The 21901-nt window shown below is 38.9% G+C and overlaps 1 protein-coding gene across 4 annotated transcripts in view; it reads left to right on the top strand.

The window, feature by feature from the left end:
- The window catches only part of KAT2B (lysine acetyltransferase 2B), an 88728-nt gene that overhangs the window by 35419 nt on the left and 31408 nt on the right, over positions 1-21901 (top strand). For all 4 annotated transcript variants that reach the window (XM_081345369.1, XM_081345370.1, XM_081345368.1 and 1 more), the window contains exons 5-7: positions 1449-1630; positions 3679-3870; positions 16848-16954. In XM_081345369.1, the coding sequence (XP_081201495.1) occupies positions 1449-1630; positions 3679-3870; positions 16848-16954 (481 nt within the window). The remainder of the gene's footprint in view (positions 1-1448; positions 1631-3678; positions 3871-16847; positions 16955-21901) is intronic.

The following is a 21901-nucleotide window of genomic DNA, read 5'->3' as shown; positions in this document are numbered from 1 at the left end:
TATGCATGCAGGCATCTCTTTGTATGATATTACCTTTATCTAACAGTTCTTTCAAAAATAGATAAAGAGTCCATGGCAATACAAAAATATGATTTTCTTATGTGGACCAAGAAAGAAAGCTGTCAACATAAAAGTTCACATTAGGATAGTTTTGCCTTCTCCTATGCCAATAGGCCTTGTAAATCTATTGCATGTATTTCAGAATGCAACTTGCACTCTCATCTATATGTACAATGATTACCTTTAGTTTAAGTAGTACTCTTCTTAATGTATTCTTTTGTACATGTCTGCAGAGAGGCCTTTGTATTTTAGTTCAGTGCCCCTGGAAATTGGATGGAAAAAGCATCTTGTAAATTGGAAAATCCACCATTAGCAATACAAAAGAGGATGTTTAAAAGGAATCCAGTAGCTGATACAATTTGTATCACTACAAGACCCTAGGTAGGTAGCTGATATTTTTAGAAACTAAGGTGCTGATTCAGGAAGGTAACTATTGTTATTAGCTGAGATTAATATAGTAGTAGTAATTACGGTAAATGTTAAGCATTTAATAAGCTTATTGTACTGGAATGAGGTTTAAAATTGTATAGAATACTGGTTGTTTTAACACCCATTTGAGAAGATTCATAATGTCATGAACAAATTTGGATATATAGGTTTAATTATGTCAGATTATTTTGTCCAAAGTTACTTTAACAAATGCAGTTTGGATTCATAAATGAAACTGGAGCTGTATTTATTACAGCCAGGGAAGATTCACTAAAATGTTCTGATATGGACAGTAGCAGGGGCTACAGGCACAAAGAAACATTTGAGTTATAATAATTACATATCTCAATTCCTGATCTTTTCTTGTACTTCTCTACACCTTCAAGTGAGAAGATGGTAAGGGAGGGTTTAAAACTTTGCATGCAATATTAGAAACTACATTTACTTATAAACCTTAGCTCATAACTCCAGAATTATAGTTTTAAATACTATGGGTGTGTTTTGTAAAATTGGAAATATAATAAGAGCACCTTTAGATGTGAAATTTGTTTTAAACTGAAGGGCATCCCTGAACATCATGGTTTATTATACAGAAATTGCCCAACTGGTTATCGATCTTGGGTTTGTTTACCTACATAAAATCACTGTTATAATATAGAAGTTAATATCTGAGCATATATTGTCGACTAAAAGTGATATGCCATTGTGATCAGCCAAACTATATATTATAAAGAGTGATATAGTCTCTTTCCTAAGAAACCAAAAAGAACAAAATGCATTTACAACAGCATTTAAACATTAGATATAAAATATGAAACAAATACAAGCTGGTCGATAAAGATTCAGTGACATTTTCAATAGAAAGTATTTGCTAGAACTTATTTCTCCTTAGGTCCATAACATTTCTGAATTTTATATCAGGTTTTCACAACTTCTCTCCTTTCTGTTTCTTCTTTAAGGGAGTTAATAATTTTGTGCAATACAAATTTAGTCACCTACCATCAAAAGAGAGACAAACCATAGTAGAATTGGCTAAAATGTTTCTCAATCGCATCAATTACTGGCACTTGGAAACACCTTCCCAGTGGCGACTGAGGTCACCTAATGACGACATTGCTGGCTATAAAATAAACTACACAAGGTAACAGTATCTTTTTTTTTAGATTGTTACTAAACATGGCTCTAACATGGTTTTTTGTTCCCCTGGGGCTTTAGCAAGCTACGTTCTCAAGGCTTGGCAAAAGGCAGCGGGATTGGAACCACTTTGATCTGAATGATATTTGGCAGAGCCATGACAGAAAAGACTCTCCTCTTGTGCACTGCCAGACAACATTCTTTAATTGATGAGACCCGCACCTTGCTCCTCCTGCTGGACCTGCTGGAATATGTAGATGTAGTTGGAAAGAGGTAATCTCTCAGAAAATCCAGTTCTATATTGAAGAACTTCATAGATCACTAGTTCCTGGGACCAATGTAGCCTATAGAGTAGAGTTGTAAGATGTGCTGATTGATGAGCACATATAACTGCTTGTGTGGTTTTGCACCTACTGAAGTTCCTGAATACTCTTAAAATGTAGATATTGTATTTTATTTTATTTTTTTTTATTTTTTTATTTTTAATCCCATTTATATCCCGCCCTTCTCCGAAGACTCAGGGCGGCTTACAATCTAAAGCACAAATCAATGTGCTTAGCAATAGCCTTCATTCTATGTATATGCCTGCTTATTAGGGCTTTCGGGGGGCCCCAAGCAACGATCATACAATACATGGTTAAGCAAAGGCCTTTCTGAGCACAGCTTCCATAGCTCCACAAGGACACCCAAACTGTGCACAAGTACAACCCCATCCAAAACAAGAGATAGAAAGGCCCCAACATCCAAAGGCATTCAGTTTTGCTTGGGTTTAGCTGAAGCTTGTTTCACAGTAGGAAAGAGGCCATAGGAGTGCAATCAGATCCATGTCTCCCCTTATTCCAGGGCACAACCAGAGCCTCAATTGGATTATGCAACAAACTATCAGGAAGAATCTCCAGCTGACTCCGAAACCCAAAGGTACATTGGTTGCCTGGGCTAGCCAGTCTGCAGTGCGGAGTCATGCCAGAGAACTCCACGATTACCAAGGAGCAATTAGATCATGACAGCAGGGAACAAGTGAGAGCTCCCCATATCCAGATCACAATTGTCAGGACTCTGACAGCAGAATCAGATTAGGCCTATCACTCCTTTCAAATATTGTGCCCTGGATTACATGGGATAGGCCTATGGATATCATGCTGTCCATGAACTCCCAAGGAGGACCCAATGAGGACCCAGATTGTTGGGGGCAATAAGCTGACTTTGTAATAATGCCGCTTGTGGGGGGGAAAGCCCTAATAAGCAGGCATATACATAGAATGAAGGCTATTGCTAAGCACATTTGATTTGTGCTTAGATTGTAAGCCGCCCTGAGTCTTCGGAGAAGGGCGGGATATAAATGGGATTAAAAAAAAAAGGTGCCTCTGACTCCAATTCAAGAAAACACAGATTAAGTTTCCAGGATCATAAACCTGAGAAATTCCACTGCCAGCTCAATTATGAAATCAAGCCAGATCTTCGTAATGCATACTAGGTAAACCCTCTCAACTGTAGTCAAATCACAGATGAGGGTAGCCTTTTTACAGTCTGACCTGGCATTAAACAGCAGCAGTCAAAAACCCAGGCTGAATGTCTGCTGACTACAAAATAGGGTAGAGCCCAGAGGGCCAGAGTAGAATATCTCCTTACCATCACTCATATACTTAACATATTTCTGGGAGGGGATCTAAGTCCTTGGAGCACTTTAGCTCACACTCCCAGCTTCCCAATATCCCTAATGGCACCCCACTTTCCAAAAATACAATCCCCTTCAGGCACCCCCATCCAGATTCTTTTCACCATCCTGGCAGGGAATCTGATTTATAATCTGTTACAGTCTGGTTCATCTAGGAGATATTAAGAAATAATCTAGGCTATATAGTTCTGGCTGAATGTAGGTGTTTTCTGTAGTTCAGTTAGTTACAACCTACAGAATAATTATATGATATAAAATGCTTGTTTAGAAATTTCAGTAATCCATTCTGTGAAGTAAACAGTTATTAAGTGAGTTTGATTGAAATACATTGCATGGTAATTTGGGTTAATTGAGTTTGTATTTTATTTTTTCCTTTGTAGGTGGTTGTGTTACTGCAATGTCCCCCAGTTTTGTGACAGTCTACCTCAATATGAAACCACACAAATCTTTGGGAGAACCCTGCTGCGCTCTGTTTTTACCGTTATGAGACGGCAACTTCTTGAACACGCAAGACAGGAAAAGGACAAACTTCCTCTTGAGAAACGAACACTAATCCTAACACATTTTCCCAAGTAATTTTTTAAAAAGTTATCAATTTTCTGATTAATTTGAAAACTACATATTCCTCTTTTATAGAGTTACAAGGTTTAGGCTGCAAAATTCCAGATTATCACTTGATGGTAGAGATACAAAGAAAATTGTTTTGATTATCAGTTAGAGCAGTACAGAGTTTTGCAATCCGGATACTGTAGCTTTGTTCTTTCAGTGTTATCATGACCTATTACTGTAATAGTCTCTCCTTACTATAAGGTCTGAAGGAAAATACACCATAATTATTTATCATGGGGAGCAGTATCAAGAGAAAATGCCATTTAAAAAGTATACAAACAAGCTGTAGAATAACTCTGGAAGAAGAATGTCTTCTGTTAAAACTTCTGGAACCATTCTGTAGTGATTTAACTCTTTGTTCCTGATAATTCTAAACCATAATGTGATTGCTCAATTTTGACCTAACATGCTGTTTGAACTCGGCTAACTGTGGTTTATTCAGTAAGCGCTGGCTTACTATGAAGTGTTAATTTTATCGTAAAGTATGATCCACAAATACTTATATATTTTTACTAAAGGAATTTAAAGTTCCTGCTTCCTATAGTTGGATCTGAAACACTAGAAATCTACATCTCTTGATGTTACCAGAAGCTATTAGAAGAACTCTGTATCTATAAATTAATACTGTGGATTCAGAGCTTCTAAATGCAAATTCTCATAAGAGGGTGGGGGAAGGCTGTTCTGTTGACAACTGGATTATAAAAAGCAAGATGGAAGAAACACCTAGTACATTCATGTGAAGCTTCCCCCACCTCCCCCATGGCCCAACTTAATGCCATTCAGTATCTGGATTGCAGGGTGCATTTGCCTAGGGGTTAGTGTTATTCACTTCAGTGCTAGTTGCATCTGAATAAATATGTATAGAAGAGCAGACTTTAGGAATTTTGTTGTTTATCAGAAGAAAATTATTCAAGATAAAAAGCTTAGCATAAACCATTTAGGGTAAGGTTGTTCTTTCCGCAAATTTATGTCAGAATATTTTACATATAAACATGTAACTTAATACAGCAAAAACATTATCTTCTGTCAGAAATAATGTATGTTCCTGTACTGGCCTACCTGTGTATAAAGAATTTTAGTCTTCCCAATCAGTATATCAATCATAATTTCATCTGGATTCAAATAATGAAAAACAGCTCAAAAATCCTTAATGTACATAAAACATCTGTATCCAATTATACAGATCAGCTTGGACTGGGATCCTGTATTTTTGCGTTTAAATGGAAGATTTCCTAATTGCAAAATTAAGTTTTTGAAAATGCTCAGAATATGAATATTTCCATAAATGTAGTCTTCCATTCAAAAAGTATCTTAAAAGCCACTGAGCAGACATTGGCAAAATGGTAGTTTTCATAAGCCAAAGGTTTGAAATAATACAAATTTGTAAATATTCATATAAATTTTAGAGGAAAAAAATAGCACAAAATAGTTTATTTAGATTTGCTGTCTTGCTCTTAAAATTAATAGGGAAGTAACTTCTGGATACCATATAGGTTACAATATGGATACAATATAGGTTCTAGATCTTGGCTGCAAAAACACAGACAACAAAGAGATATGGAAAATTTATGTAGTAACAAAAATGCCAACTCCAGTCTAAACATCAGGTTGACTGTGACCGACCAATCACAATAATAATTTATTAAATTTATATGCCTCCTAACTCCTAGCAACATGAGCAGTCTCAGTGTTATGATGAGATTTAAGTATGCATATTGTTTTCTGATGAGTTTATGTTGAAAATGAACCCGCGAGCATGGAACTGTCAGGTAATTAGCCCCTTGTTGTGGAATAAAGCAGCAGGTTAAGTCCCTTAACCTGGTACCTGAAAACGGGTCATTAAATCTACCTGGTTCTACAAGCATTTTGTCAGTGAAGTAGTATTATTTTCAGGAGGAATTACTGTTGAGAATTTTGATGTGATGTGGTTGTGATGTGAATTGTCCACTTCTCCCTGCTGTTTTGGCTTCTAGGATGATTGCTTTCTTGTTGTGAATGCTTGGAATGTACCACCCTGAAGTTAATCCAGAGAAAAAACAGTGGCCAATAAAGTTAACCACTGATGTAGCTTCTTTTTCGTTTATGGATACTTCAGATAGTGGTAGTCATTCCATATTTCTATGGGATTTTGTGCTATTTCTAGAAGGTATCTCAAATATCAAAAGCCATCTTGATTGCTAATTTCTTATCACAGGTGGAACGGTGTTTTAGTTTTCTAAAATAATAGACACAAGACGGCAACTTGCAGCAACTATGACTGCAACTTGCAGCAGATGCCTCCCATTTGGCATCTGTTTCAGTGAGAAGTGATCAGATATTGCAGGTAGAAAAAAGTTTCTTTCCCTTTTCAAAAGCTTTCCAAGCCAGTGTATCCCAAATAAATACTGTAATGTTTGCTTAAGCAGTAGATTAAAGGGCTCTAAACTCAGCAAAACTTGGAATGAAGGAAGAATAATAGTTTACAAAACCCATTAGCCTCTGAACGCTCTTGACTTTCTGGGGTAGTTGCCAAATGTAATAGCTTCAACTTCGTTAGACTCCATCTGTATCTATATTGATAAGATGCAGTATCCCAAAACTTCTGATGTGCTTCAAATTCACATTTTTACAATGTAACACAGAGGTAGTGTACTTGGAGATGCTGCAAGTCTACTCATACAATATTTAATTTAATTTAATTTAATAATTTAATTTGTATACCGCCCTTCTCCCGAAGGACTCAGGGCGGTGAACAGGGCAATACATAATAAAAAACAGGATACAAAAAATAAAAAGTGATTAAACAACTATGCCCGTAATTGATACATATTAAAAATTAAAACTAATTATAAAAAACCCAACCCCATCCCGTCAGACCAATATGAGTTTCATATTGTTTAGGAGAAGATAAATGGATTAGAATGTCATCAAGACAGAGTCTAATAGATTCATAGAGTCAAGTCCTAGAAAATATCATTCTTCAGACTTTGGAAGGCAACAGGTGCACAGCATAGCCTAGACCGCATCACTGTGTATTAAAAGTGATTATGCTGCGTGTGGAAAGAAATTGCCCATTCATCACCACCTTGGATATGAAGGTTGACAGCCTGGAAATTACAGGTCCCATAATTTATATATTTACAAACAGAACACCAGTAGGAGCTGGTGCAATAGATGAGTGGATGAATTTTGTTAAGGTTTTTGCTTATAAAATCATAAAAGCCCCAATTCCAAATAGATCTGCTCAATTGGGCAGTGATCAGGTCAGTGGGGCAATGATAAGGCCGATGAGATGGTAGCTTATTATCCTCTTGCTTACTTAAATCTGTGAAGTTATCATACTAAGCAGACTGTTGGGAAACTGCAGGATGTGTAGTTGGTATATGTTCCACATAATCAAGGAAGCTGAAATTTAGAGTTTCCTTTGGTCAGATGATGTGGGGCATGAATTTGTACTCAGTCAGAGGCCACAGCCACAGAAAAATGTGGAACAGAGAAATAATTTTATGTTTCCCAGTGTTTTGCCAAGTCCATTTCAGTTTACTCTAACCCATGTTCCAGGGCCAGAAAATACAGGCCTGACAGTGAATTCCATTGGAAGTGGAGCTGTATTGAGCCTTGGGGAATTTTGTAGGTGAAGTACTGGTCCAAGAATTACTTATGGCTCCAGAATTCATTATGGTCTGAGATCATAAGATTGGAAAACTAAAATTTAGATGATCACTAATATTACCACATGTTTTCTGCGTATGGTTCAAGAGCTGGGGCTGTGTAGAAGTGCTTGTAATAATCTTGGTTTAGGAATCTCTCTAAATTGGGACCATCCATTTACCTGGTACAGAAGAATGTAGTTTCTTGGTTGGATATGTAGTGTAATCTCCATAATGCAATATATACCAGGGTTATCATTTGCTTTTACTTTAGTTGGTAGATGTCCAGGTGATGAATTATGTATTTGGAGTTTGAAGCCATTTTATATTTGGTATGAAACTGGATGGAAATATGCTTTTCATTAGTCCAGAGGCCCATGAATTTGCAAGCACATATGACTTAAATCTTGCAAAATGTAAGCATATTATACTCAAACCAGAGTCTTGTCTTATCTAGGATGCCACCAGCTCTCCTGGCATTGGGTCCAGCCTCATTTTACTCTAGTTCTTGTGCCAAGAACCCGAGTCAGTCACATATTCAGCCACTGATCTGACTTCTAGTAACAGTTGTCTAATGTGATGACTTGCCAGGGTGGATTTAGTAGGATTTTCAAACATGAACATGAATTACCTGATACACTCACTATAAAGGGAATAGCCCATTTAGCAATTGAACCAAAAATGAGATGATAACGAACCTGATTTTATGGTCTAAACAGAAATCTTCAAGATAACAGCTCACATTCAGTTTCCCAAACCAGGAACCTAGCAGAGAGCACAATTACATTTATCAGGTGTTGAGACAGGATATTTAGGACATGGTATTTCCATCTGTATTGGCAAATATGTCAGCTGAGCTTTCAGTTACTCATTTTTAGCTAGCGGTTGCTCCATTAACATTGACTGCAGTTGAGGTACTTCTTATATGAGGTTGGTAAATAGCCCTGTGCCAGCAATTATAAATACAGGTGATCATACTTGTATCAGAGTTCTTTATGACAGCTTTAAATCTTATCACAGTGCAAAAATGTTAATGCTCAGGAAAAACAAGATTACTTCAGAAGCAAAGGCTCCATGTGTGCAAGTCCAAGATTTAAATTTGAGACTGGTCTTGTACCAATCCAAAAATCAGAAACAGCACATCAAGAACTCAGATTTGGGGGTTGGAAAGTTGTTTGCTAACAGAAATTTGACTCCCAAGTCCCTCTTTTACAGCACTGTTTTGGATGTGCCTGTTTTCCTGAATCATCTTTTACTTTAGATGACCCTCACAGAACATCTGTTTTACTCAATTGATCTTTCTGCATAATAGGGTTTAGGATCATTTTCTGCTCAGAAAAAAGTCAGGTAATTTAACTTGTATTTTTGCAGTAAATGTCTAAGACTTGCAGGTTTATTTTCCAATCAGTTCTGTTCCTTAGCGTTGGCTACAGTTACCTGGCTCCTGAGTTGAGTCAGAATCTGTCTTGCTCTTCCGCTTTAGGGTCTGACTCATCAGATGGGTCTAGGACAGGCATGTCAAATTCACAATGTCATGTGATGTTGCGCAATGTATCGTGACTTTTTCCCCCATTGCTGTCAATGGGGAGGGCGCAGTTTTGTCGTGATGCATCCGGCCGTGGGCCGGCAGTTTGACATGCTAGGATAACTCGTCATGGTCAATTCATCATAGGACAATTCAATTTTGTATTAATCATCTTGTTCAGTTACTTTTAATTATTGGTGACTACATTGTCATCAAAATTATTGTAACTCTTGTATTTTCTGGATTGACTTTCTTTTATTATTATTGCCCACGATTTTATTGAAATTAATTCAGCTTTTGTATTTGTTGAATTGTCCCATGGCAAGTTGGTTGCGATGAGTTCGCCCATTCTGTCATCAGACAGGCCATTATCAAAATTGCTTTGGCTAGCTAACATCGTCCTTCTGTTCTTCAAGTTAGTTGAATTCTAACTCCCATAAACTTCAGTTCCCCAAATTCCCAACTAGCATGGCAGACCCAATACTTCTGAAAGGCATGAGTTTGGAGAACATCTGAGCTATATGGTTAATGAATATGCTAAGTGGTTAGTTTTAATAGGTAGTCAGTCATATGTTACATATTTATCATGTAACATTATGGAATCTAATACTTTTTCCTTGGAACCATAGCTTATATCAAACACTGTCCAAATTTGATTTGTTCATATATGTCTTTTTTATTGAACTGACATAATCTTACATTCAAGGTGAAATAAGAAAGTTTATATCCTGGAACAATAATCCTTAATGCAATGAGCTGATGATTTGTGCAAGAAATTAGCACCATTTTATATAGGTTTATTTAAAACTTATCAATTGAATTCAGTTGATCTTCTTCCAAGCAGAGTGCTTTAGCACTATCAGTCTCACATTGTAAAGTTAAGCTCTTGTAATCAGAATTAAATCCCAAGGTGATCAATAGATCATTCTCTTGTCTGTAGGACTGCAGTCATATAATTACATTTCATAGTTTTGTTACCTGAAAAATAGGTTGCATTATGTTTTAGCAGGTTTAATTCCTATAATAATACACATAGCTAATATACTATAGCTGGAATGATAATTGTTATGAATGTTAACAGTAATCACTGTAGGTACCGTATATGGAAGCTTTTGAGTGGAAGGGATCTTTTTTGCATCAGTTCAATGTAAGAAGAAAAATACATTTTTCCCTTTAATATATGGGTTGAGTCATTACATATTTGTAAAATTTATTCTTGCAGTGGTTAATGTTGTTATTCTGGGGCTGCTTTAACTAAACTGCCTGCTACCTGGTGGAACTGCCATTTAGAATTCTGGGTGGGTTCTTATTTTTCAAAGCAGAGTCTTCAACAGACAACAAGGAAAGAATGTAACAGCTTGCTTTAAATTTTGAAGGTTATAAATATCAGTTTAACAGTCAGAAGAGCAATGGGCATCACTTTGGTATGATGGAACTTAAGCAGTCTCCCAAATGCTTCTGTTACCTGTTGTGATCTGTGATATCAGCTCCTATTTGTTTTCAGAGCTTGTTAAGATTAGAAAATCAAAACCAAAGCTTTTATGATGAGTGTCCATTTATGGTTCATTTATTTCTATAAGTGGTTTCATTTCTGGTTTATTCTTAAAGTATTATTATTAAAATAGATTTTGCTATTTCTTTGCTGGTATAATTCCTTTGGGAATTTATTCTGGATTGTTTGATGTGGCTTAATTTCTCTAAGCCATCTGGTTGCTTTCTTGTAGATAAAAATGCATGGATATCTTTTAAAATACTTATGTATGAAATAACATTAAGCCGTTTGGTTAATTTTGGCAGGAAAATGTGTAGTTGTACTTTATTTTTCTATCATGAGAAAGGCAGGGCTAGATGAATCAAAAGTTGGAATTAAGATTGCCGGAAGAAACATCAACAACCTAAGGTATGCAGATGATACCACTCTAATGGCAGAAAGTGAAGAGGAACTAAAGAGCCTCTTGTTGGGAGTGAAGAAGGAGAGTGCAAAACTTGGGTTGAAACTAAACATTAAGAAAACCAAGATCATGGCATCTGGCCCTCTCAATTCCTGGCAAATAGATGGGGAAGAAATGGAGGTAGTGACAGATTTTATTTTCCTGGGCTCCAAGATCACTGCAGATGGGGACTGTAGCCAAGAAATTAAAAGACGCTTGCTCCTTGGGAGGAAAGCCATGGCAAATCTAAACAGCACACTAAAAAGCAGAGACATCACCCTGTCAACAGAAGTGCGTATAGTCAAGGCTATGGTCTTCCCAGTTGCAATGTATGGCAGTGAAAGCTGGACCATAAGAATGGCTGAGCGCCAAAGAATTGAAGCCTTTGAACTATGGTGCTGGAGAAGACTCCTGCGAGTCCCTTGGACTGCAAGGCGATCAAACTGGTCAGTCCTAGAGGAGATCAACCCTGACTGCTCTTTAGAAGGCCAGATCCTGAAGCTAAAACTCAAATACTTTGGCCACCTAATGAGAAGGAAGGACTCACTGGAGAAGAGCCTAATGCTGGGAAAGATTGAGGGCAATAGAAGAAGGGGACGACAGAGAATGAGGTGGCTGGATGGAGTCACTGAAGCAGTAGGCATGAGCTTAAATGGACTCCAGAAGATGGTAGAGGACAGCGAAGCCTGGAGGAACATTGTCCATAGGGTCGCGATGGGTCGGACACGACTTCGCAACTAACAACAACAACTTTATTTTTCTACCTCCTTTGTCCCAAACAAAAATCCATTAAACTTTAAATAAATATTGAAGGAATAAAATATAGCTTTCATAGATATAGGGCAACAGTTTTTAAAATAATGTCTTTGAGGAAAACAAATATCCTTAAAATTTACAAGGATTTTTTTTATAAAAGCAAAATATAATGGTCTGCTGGGTTCCATTAGGATTGCTTTGCTGCCATCTAGTGGTCCTCTGGATGTCTGCATTACAAATATATAGCCACAGCTTCCATTCATCTCTAATCAATAGTTGTTTATAATATTTAGAAGAAGTCAAGACTTTTAAAGTAGAATTGATATAAGTACAGTACGTCTAATTCATCTCTTGTCTGGCGCCTCTGTATACTACATACATACATGTTTAATGGTTAAAGTGCTGGAGTAGGAGCAAGGAACCCAAGTTCTAATCCTTTTCTCAGGCTTGGAGGCCAGATGATGATTTTGATCACTTAGTCCTAGAGTGAAATGTCAAAGAACATCTATCTACTTACCCTCATGGTGGACTATAGTCCACAATCTTCAGTAAAGACATCTTCATCTCACATAAAGTTTGTTTGGGCTGATAAAATATCTTGACATTGATTGATGGATTCATTCATTAGTTGCCATCAAATCTGTGTTAACTCTTAGCACAGATAGATACACATTCTCCGTGATCATCTGTCACCCAACCTGGTATATCAAGTATTCCAGTGGTATCCCCATCTGCATGGTGAGGTCATCCACTTCTTTATTTCTACTTGGCCCAGCATAAACATTTTTTCTGGAAAGGCTAGGTATTTTTAAGATAAACAGAAAAAAATTGAGCTTGATCATTTGTACCATGAATAAGAACTTGGTTTGATTTGTTTGATGATGCATGTGTTTTTTTTCTTAGCAGTCCATGATGTTTTTAAGCGTTTTCCCCAATACTAAATTTTAAGAGCAGCTTTATTGTTTCCATCTTGATTCTTCAAAGGTCAACATTCACTTTCTTAGAGTGTCATTGTTGTTGTTAGTTGCGAAGTCGTGTCCGACCCATCGCGACCCTATGGACAATGTTCCTCCAGGCCTTCCTGTCCTCTACCATCTTCTGGAGTCCATTTAAGCTCACGCCTACTGCTTCAGTGACTCCATCCAGCCACCTCATTCTCTGTCGTCCCCTTCTTCTATTGCCCTCAATCTTTCCCAGCATTAGGCTCTTCTCCAGTGAGTCCTTCCTTCTCATTAGGTGGCCAAAGTATTTGAGTTTTAGCTTCAGGATCTGGCCTTCTAAAGAGCAGTCAGGGTTGATCTCCTCTAGGACTGACCGGTTTGATCGCCTTGCAGTCCAAGGGACTCGCAGGAGTCTTTTCCAGCACCAGAGTTCAAAGGCTTCAATTCTTTGGCGCTCAGCCTTTCTTATGGTCCAGCTTTCACTGCCATACATTGCAACTGGGAAGACCATAGCCTTGACTATACGCACTTTTGTTGACAGGGTGATGTCTCTGCTTTTTAGTGTGCTGTCTAGATTTGCCATGGCTTTCCTCCCAAGGAGCAAGCGTCTTTTAATTTCTTGGCTACAGTCCCCATCTGCAGTGATCTTGGAGCCCAGGAAAATAAAATCTGTCACTACCTCCATTTCTTCCCCATCTATTTGCCAGGAATTGAGAGGGCCAGATGCCATGATCTTGGTTTTCTTAATGTTTAGTTTCAACCCAAGTTTTGCACTCTCCTTCTTCACTCGCAACAAGAGGCTCTTTAGTTCCTCTTCACTTTCTGCCATTAGAGTGTCATAGGGAATGCCATTGTTTGCATTCTGATCTTTCTGGGTATAGACATATCACAACATCTGAATATCTTTTCCAAGTTCTTCATGGTTATTCTATGAAATGCTAGTTGTGGCACATTTCTTTTTTTTTTATTGAAAAGTTTTAACATACAATTTTTCCCTTAAAAATCCCCCCTCCCCCTCCCTTCTCCCTCCCCCCCTTCCTCTCCCCCCTCCCCCCTCCCCCCCGACTTCCCAGAGCTAAATACAAGGTATATATAAAAAAAACAATCATAAACAACCATATACTAACAACCATAAACTCTAAAATCTATCACTCTCTAGCTTATATAGGATAAAACAAACCTTAGTAATATTAAATATATATAAAAAAAACTAAGATAAAAAAAGAAAAAAAGAAAGAAGACTTATTCAAATACTACATAAAACTTCTTAACCCTATACTTATTCTGGATAAACTCAATCCATTTTCTCCCTTCCATAATATAGCGTTCTTGCAAGTAATCTTTCAAATTTCAACCAGGTCGGAAACCTTTAAAGTCCACTCTTCTATGATCGGCAGTTCCTCTTTCTTCCAGTACTGACCTATCAAAAGTCTTGCTGCCAATTAAATTCAACATCAACTTAGTGTCCACAACTGTAGCATCTATAATTATTCCCAACAAAACAAAAAAAAAAAGGGTTGCGGACAAAACTTTAACCTCCGTTCCACCAGACTTTTATCCAAAAATCCTTAACCTTTTTACAAGTCCACCATATATGAAAATATATTGCGTCTTCATCACCGCACCTCCAACATTTAGGCTAATAATTCAGATACATACTTAGCTTTTTAAGATCTAAATGCCATCTATAAAACATTTTGTAAAAATTCTCTCTTAGATTTCAAGCTTGTGTAAGTTTTACATTCCTCACCCAAATCTTTTCCCACCTCCCACTGCTTGGCTGTAAGTACGTTGTGAAAGTTCCATAGACTTCTGCTGATCTTGTTCTTTTATCTTTTTTGATCGTTTTAAAGCAGCACGCGTCACCCTCTGTTCTCTGGGATCATCCAAAGAAGTTGTAACTTGATCTCCTCCAGCACCATTCTCCTCTATCTGTCCATCTTCAGCCTCTTGATGTTCTCCTTCTCCAGATCCCTTTGCAGCTTCCAGAAGTGTTAATGGGGTTGCTTTTAAAACATTATTGTAAAAATCACGCGCTTGCATCACAGTAACCAGACGGTACCTTTTACCTTCATGCATCACCATCAACCCAGCTGGGATCTCCCATCTGAACCTTATATCTCGTTGCTTGAGCTCTTGCACAAGAAATGTAAAATCCTTCCTTCTCCTTAAAATCTTTGGAGGAATTTCTTTTAGAACCAGAACTTCTTGATCAGCAATCACAACTTTAGTATCATAGGCAGCTTGTATAACTTCATCTCTAATTTCCCTTTTTGCAAAATAAACCACCACATCTCTAGGCAACTTTCTCTGTCTAGCAATCCATGAATTCACACGAAACACTTTATCCATGCCTCCTTTTATTTCAGATGCTGGCTGTTTCAATACCACTTCGAGAGCCTCAGAAACCAGCTGCTTTAGATCTTCCTTAATATTCTCCTTTAAACCTCTGATTCTAATGGCAAACTGCATCTGGAAATATTGAGCAAGACTCAAGTCTCTATCCATTTTGTCTCTTAAATCTTCATTCTCCAATACTTTTGCTTCTAATATGGCATTCTTTTGAGTCAAATCTTCCACTTTTTCCTCCAAATCTTCCACACATTCAGCCACTTTATACACTGAAGACAAAATGTCTACCTTCATCACACTGAACTTCTGTTCCATCCTCTCCTCCATTCTCTCCTCCAACTTCTCCAATTTCTCCTCCATCTGTGCAAATTTATCACCCATTGATTCCAAAATTACCTGGGTATGTTTTTCAAGAGCATCTTGTAAATCCTTCGATGTCAATACATCAGGAGGATGCAATGCCTGCAATGATGATTGTTGCACCGGAGAAGTTCCAGCACTCCGAAGAGTTTTAGGGGGAGGTTTAGCCGCCATTTTTTACTTTCAATTGTGACGCACCTTCACTTTAAGTTTAAAAAGTCCATCAAGCTCGAGAGTAAAATAAAATAATCCTCTTCACCTTTTCCTCTTGTACCGCTCTGCCTGCTCTTTTTATTCCATAGTCCTTCCTTCAGGCAGGGGTGGTCGCAGACGCCTGGCTCTGCTCCAAGAAATCAGGAGCAGAGGCGCTGGCCAGCTGGGAGCGACCCAGGCTACGGGGGAGTTCGATCCTTCAGCCGCCCAAGCTACAAGCTCAGGCGGCCCCGGAGAACTCGACCCCTACCTGGGGCCTCACCCCCTCCTCTTCTCCCGAGGAGGGGGCTTCAAATTCACCCGAACAGCTGATCGGCGCTGTTTCGGGCGAAAATCACTCAGCTGAGCTGCGGGCAGCCCGGGAGGGCTGTCTCCGGCGCCGCGCAGCCACCGGAAGTCCTAGTTGTGGCACATTTCTTGATTATTTATTCCTTTATACTCCTCCCATATTTGTTTGATCTTCTTTGAATGAATTAGTATCTGCTCATTGGTGTTCTTCAGCATACCAGTTGGAATACCTGCCTACCATGATCAAGCAGCACAGAAGAACTTTTTATATCTATATCTCCTATATTTCTATATATCTATATCTACATGCTATACATATATTGAAGCTGTCTACTTATCTCTCTGCCTCTCTATCTGCTATACACATAAACACAGATATGTACATATATGCATACGTATTTATAGACACACAATCACAAATATATAAAAACACACTAACACACGTTTAAATCTTCTTTCTATGTCTGTGTTACTTAGGACAGCTTACAACAAGTAAAAGTAATAAGTTAGGCTGATCTGACTACTTTTTATATTATGTAGTTCCAGTCTAACGTTTGGATCTTAGAATACCCATTATTCAAAGCAAAAACTTCCATTAAAAATATTGTAAATGGCCCACTATGAATAGTTGCATGTGGTCAGAATAGGAAAACAAGCGAGTGAACTTTTTTTTGAACATGGTAATCTTTAAAATGATTAGATTGTAATACTTATAATATGATTTTACTATTTTAATATATTAAAGTACTTTAGGGAATGAAGCCAAAAAGGTACTTATCTTTGAATACTTTTAAAAAATAAGCTATTTTGACTATACCATTTATTTTAGAGATATCATATATATGCTTTGTCATTTTTCTCAGTTATCTCTATAATAGAACAAGACATAGTTGTCCTGGAAGGTTAGACTATGTACATTAATGCTGCTTTGACTTCTGTGTTAAGGTTCCTGTCCATGTTGGAGGAAGAGGTATACAGTCAAAATTCTCCTATCTGGGATCCAGATTTCATAACTTCCACTTCTCGAAGCAGCCAACTAGGCATCCAAACAGGTAAATACTGTAATGCAAGACAAGATGAAGACCAAAATACATCTTTGTTAACTTTATTCAGTTAATGGACAGTCTTGTGCCACTTATAAATGGATAAAGATTGTCTTCTAAGTTAATTTGAATATCACTTACACAGGCCTTTACAATTATGGTTCTTCTGTTTCATTTATTTTGTTTATTAAATTTATATGCCTTTTATCTCATTCTCGAGGGACTCTGCATAATTTACATGCATCATAAAAGTAAAGGCACACAAAATTAAATATTAAAATGAACAGAGATTTCCTAAGTTTTAAAAAAAGAATACAGATTGGAGGCAGGATCTTTTTCCTAGTCAACTGACCACTTTCAACACTGAATGTCCCATTAGGGTCCAAGGCCAATCGGCAGAGCCAAATTTTGAGGCTCTTACAGAAGGGGCCGGAATGGGATAAGTTGCAGCAGCCAAACATGGCAGGGCTGGCTCACCACCAGCAGCTCACCCAGGTGGTCTCTGCCAACTCACTGGCACCAAATCACTGCAGGACAACTCCACACAGCCAATTTGACCAGCATCAACTTCCCTCCGCCCAGTGCGCTCCCACAGGGAGGGCCTCCTCAGGGTGCCGCCGTTCGGAGAATGCCGTCTGGTGACCCCTAGGGGGAGGGCGTTCTCTGTGGGTGCGCCTGACCTGTGGAACCGTTTACCAGTTGAGCTCCGGATGGCTCCCGACCTTCGCTCCTTCCGACGCGACCTAAAAACCTATTTGTTTGTACAAGCCGGCCTGGTCTGATGCGTTTTGTTTTAATTATTGTTTTAATGTAATTTATTTTCTGCATTTGGGCACTAGGGTTTAATTTGTTTTTAATTTCTGTATTTTGGGTATTTTGATATTTATGTCCCTGTTCACCGCCCTGAGTCCTTCGGGAGAAGGGCGTTATACAAATCAAAATAAATAAATAAATAAATTTGCTGCGGAGACAACTTGCCATAGGCAACCAAGTGGATGAATGAGCGAGCAAGTGGGGAGAGTGCAGAGTGGGAGCAGGGGGCTTCCCATTTTCACGTCCCTATTATTGCTGGGGTACTGAGCTTTGGGCTGAAGAAGCCGGGATTTGTGGTGTCAGTGGATGGGTCAGGCAGCAGGTCAGGGGCATCCCCTGCAATTGCTGCTGTCACACTGAGCTTTGGGCTACAGAGAACAGGGACGGTGGTGGTGGGGTGTGTGAAAATAGGATGCCTCCACTCTCTACTGCCTCCCCACTGCCCGACTTGCCCACTGAGTTTGGTGGCAGTGGCAGTGGGTGTAAAAATGGGAAGCCCCCACCCCTCTCTGCTCACTCTACCGGCTTGCTCACCTGCTACAGCAGAGGTCTCCAACTTCTTGGGCACCAAGGATGGGTGGAGAGACGGGTGGACCGGAGAGGGCATGGGAGGGAGCATGGTTTTGTGTGATGCCTGCATCTCGCGGATGTGGCTTTGCTTGTTTGTGCGGACCAGTTGCTAGCATGTTGCAGCCTGGTACTGGTCCACGGACCAGGGGTTGGGAACTCTTGTACTAAGGTCCCTCTCCAACCTGCAGGAAGTTGTCCCCAGGACAAGTTGTCTTGCTGCAACTTAGTGGCCATGAGCTGGCTGTGCCAAATTTTCCTAGACCTGTAGAGGTGCATCTCCTCTGGAGGGATGCAGTGTTTCAGAGAACATCATGTTTTGCTGTAATTTTGTCCAGGTAAAATCTTGTAGAAAGATATTGTTTCATAAGAAGCAGGCAGGTATCTAATTAGATTTTTATTTAACACCTTCCTATAGAAGCAGAGTCACATTTAAATAAATTTACAAAATATCAACATGAGATAATCATCATCATCACCATCAAAGCTGAATCCTGGAAATATAATTAAAGCCATTAATACATGCGCTGTTCCAGTGATACACTAGCCAGCTGGAATTATCAACTGGACTTTGGCTGAATTGGAACACCTAGACTGGAAAACGTGTAAACTTTTGAATATGCACCATGCTCTACCTCCACAAAATGACATTGACAGGTTATACCTGCCAAGAAGAATAGGGGGCAGAGGGCTACTGCAAATCCACCAAACTGTAGAAGAAGAAAAATGAAGTTTCAATGACTATGTGAATCTAAGTACAGAAAAATTGCTGCAGGCTGTGAAAACAGAGCATTATAAAAATAACAGAAACAAAGGCAGAATATAAGTTAAAACGGCTGGATGACAGATTAAATAGATGGAAAACCAAAGCTTTGCATGGAAAAACATTGAAGGAAAATGTGATAACAACTTGACATGGGCATGGCTTAAGATGGGAACCATCAAGAAAGAAACAGAAGGCTTAACACTGGCTGCTCAAGAACAAGCACTACAAACTAATGCCATGAAAGCAAAGATACAAAAATCTACTGACAATCCAATTTGCCGACTTTGCAACAACAAAGTTGAAACTGTTTCACATTTAATATGTGAGTGCAGCAAAATCACGCAAACTGATTACAAAGCTAGACATGACCGAGTTGCTAAACTAATCCACTGGGCATTGTTGTGATTCAGGGTCAGCCTGTGGGTTCGGCAGTTGGGTCAGATGACTCAGAGGAGGAGGAGGAGGAGGGGGTGTTGAAGAGCTTGCTGAGTGGGTTGGACAGCTTGATGAGAGCCCTCAGCCAGGCCCCTCTCATCTGGTCACGACGCAGACCCAGCTGTGTGAGCCTGACAGCGTGGATGAAGATGATCCACAGCTGGCCCTGTTCAAGGACGCCCGACGCAGGAGGCAGGAGTAAACAGAGGAAGGCAATGGGGCTCCTCGGAAGGAGGCAGAGAGAAGCCACGCCCTGAACTGTATTTAAGGGGGAATGCGTGGGAGGGCTGGTTTGCTGAAGGCAACCGCTTGAAAAGCTCCTGTTTCTTGGTTCGTGTCTTGTTCTATTTGTTTTTGTAGCAATAAATTTGGCAGGCGTAATTCCAGCCTCTTGCCTTCTTGTAAAAGGGGTTGTCCCTGCCTTTTCTGCAGGGCCAGTAGCAGGCTGGTACAGAACAGGCATTGTGTAAAAAATACGACTTGCCTGTGTTCGAAAAGTCGTGGGAACATAGGATGGAAAAAGTCAAGAATGAGAGGATGAAGATCTTGTGGGACTTCTGAATACAGACAGATCGCCATTTGGAACACAACACGCCAGATATCGCAATTGTAGACAACCGAAGCATACAGTTGATTGATATCACTGTATCAGGAGATGCCAGAGTTGAAGAAAAAGAACTGGAAAAAATTATGAAATACTGCGACCTGGCCATCAAAACTGCGCGATTATGGATGAAACGTGTAACAGTGATACCCATTGTCATCGGGGCACTGGGAACTATGTCCAAAAACTTTGCAAAATACATCAAGAAATTGCAGCTTCCTGCAATAACTCCAGCAAAGCTACAAAAAACTGTGCTACTCGGAACATCTTACATTTTAAGGAGATACCTAGTTGATACCTAGGATGCTGGCAGCAACCCGTGTCAACTATTAGTGCTAATCAATTTGAATATTCAGTTGACTGAGGTTCATGTTTAATGAATAAAAGTTTTTATAATAATAGTAATAGTAGTAATTATAACAACCACCACCACCTTAGGGACCTTAGAGGTCTTCTAGTCCAACTCCCTGCTCAGTCAGGAAACCCTATACCATTTCAGACAAATGGCTGTCCAGTAAAAACTTCCAGTGTACATATAGCTCCATTTTGAACTGTGGATTTTTGGTTCTCTGAGCTTGGTTGTTTTCTTGCAGATTGTTTACTACCAAGCTAGGTAAACATCAGTATGTGGGAAATTTTAGTAGAGATGTGGCTTCCTCCTTAGTAGTTCCTTGATTAGGGCCTTGTTTCCTCTCTGATAGTTGATTTCGTTCTGTTTCCTATATCAGGATTTTGGCTGCTGGTGAAGATGTGTTCTAGGCTGTTTGTTTCACATACAGGTTTTTGATTGTGTCTTTTAAATAATATGTAAAATGGAGTTGTGTCTATGTGTCTATTGTTGGCTTATTTGGGTGAATGCCAAGCTTCTAGGAATTCCCTTGCATTTTTTTATTTGGCTTGATCAATAACATTAACAGTTTCCCAGTTGAAACTGTTCGTCATGTCTTCTGATTGCTAGCAGATGTTCATGGAAAGCAGTCTGCTAGTCTTTTTTCCAACAGCCTACATAGTGGCTGTTACAGAGTTTACACTTTATGATGAGTCCAATTTTTCTTCTTTGGCTGCTTTGGAGGGATTTTGTTGCTGGGTGAGCTAGTGATGATGAGTGGTTATAGTAGTCTGTTTCATTATCTCAGAAATGTTTTTGATGTATGATAACACTATTTTTTTTGTAGGCTGTAATAGTTGAGGAATGTACTTAGCTACCTTTTGATCAAGTCGCTGGGTATCCATTGAAAGATGTTTTATAGGTGATCTGCTTCCCCTTTTTGATATTACAGGTTACTGCAGTGAGTATGTTTTAATAAAAGTGAATTTCTAATTTGCCAATGTTTCTTTGCTCGTGAGCATATCCAGGAAGGATAGTGTGGTGATGCCTTCTTTTGTAAACTTTACTTCTGTATTCTAGTATGTTGTTTATTGTCTCATATATCTTCTCTACTGCTCCTATGACAAAGATGTAAGGAAGGAACAGCACCAGGTAAAGGGAAGATACAATAACAGAGACAAGATTGGACACCTACTATATATAAACAGCTGTCAAATCCCATTCTCCCTTGCAGTGATAATGTTACCTAGCCTGGTAATAAAGTATCTGCAAAAAACCCCAAAAACAACAACAACAACAACAAAAAACACACAAAAACCCCCCAAAACAAAATACAAGCTCAGAGAGTGTTAAGAACCAACAATTTTCAAAGTGCAATTGTTGGCCTGAAAAACTACTAGAAGCTGCTAAGATTACTTCTCTTAAATAAGCAACTGTTTGTTA

Source organism: Vipera berus, assembly GCF_964194415.1.
Source record: "Vipera berus genome assembly, chromosome: Z".
NCBI classification, from domain to species: domain Eukaryota; kingdom Metazoa; phylum Chordata; class Lepidosauria; order Squamata; family Viperidae; genus Vipera; species Vipera berus.
This window is presented reverse-complemented; position numbering and strand designations above follow the sequence as displayed.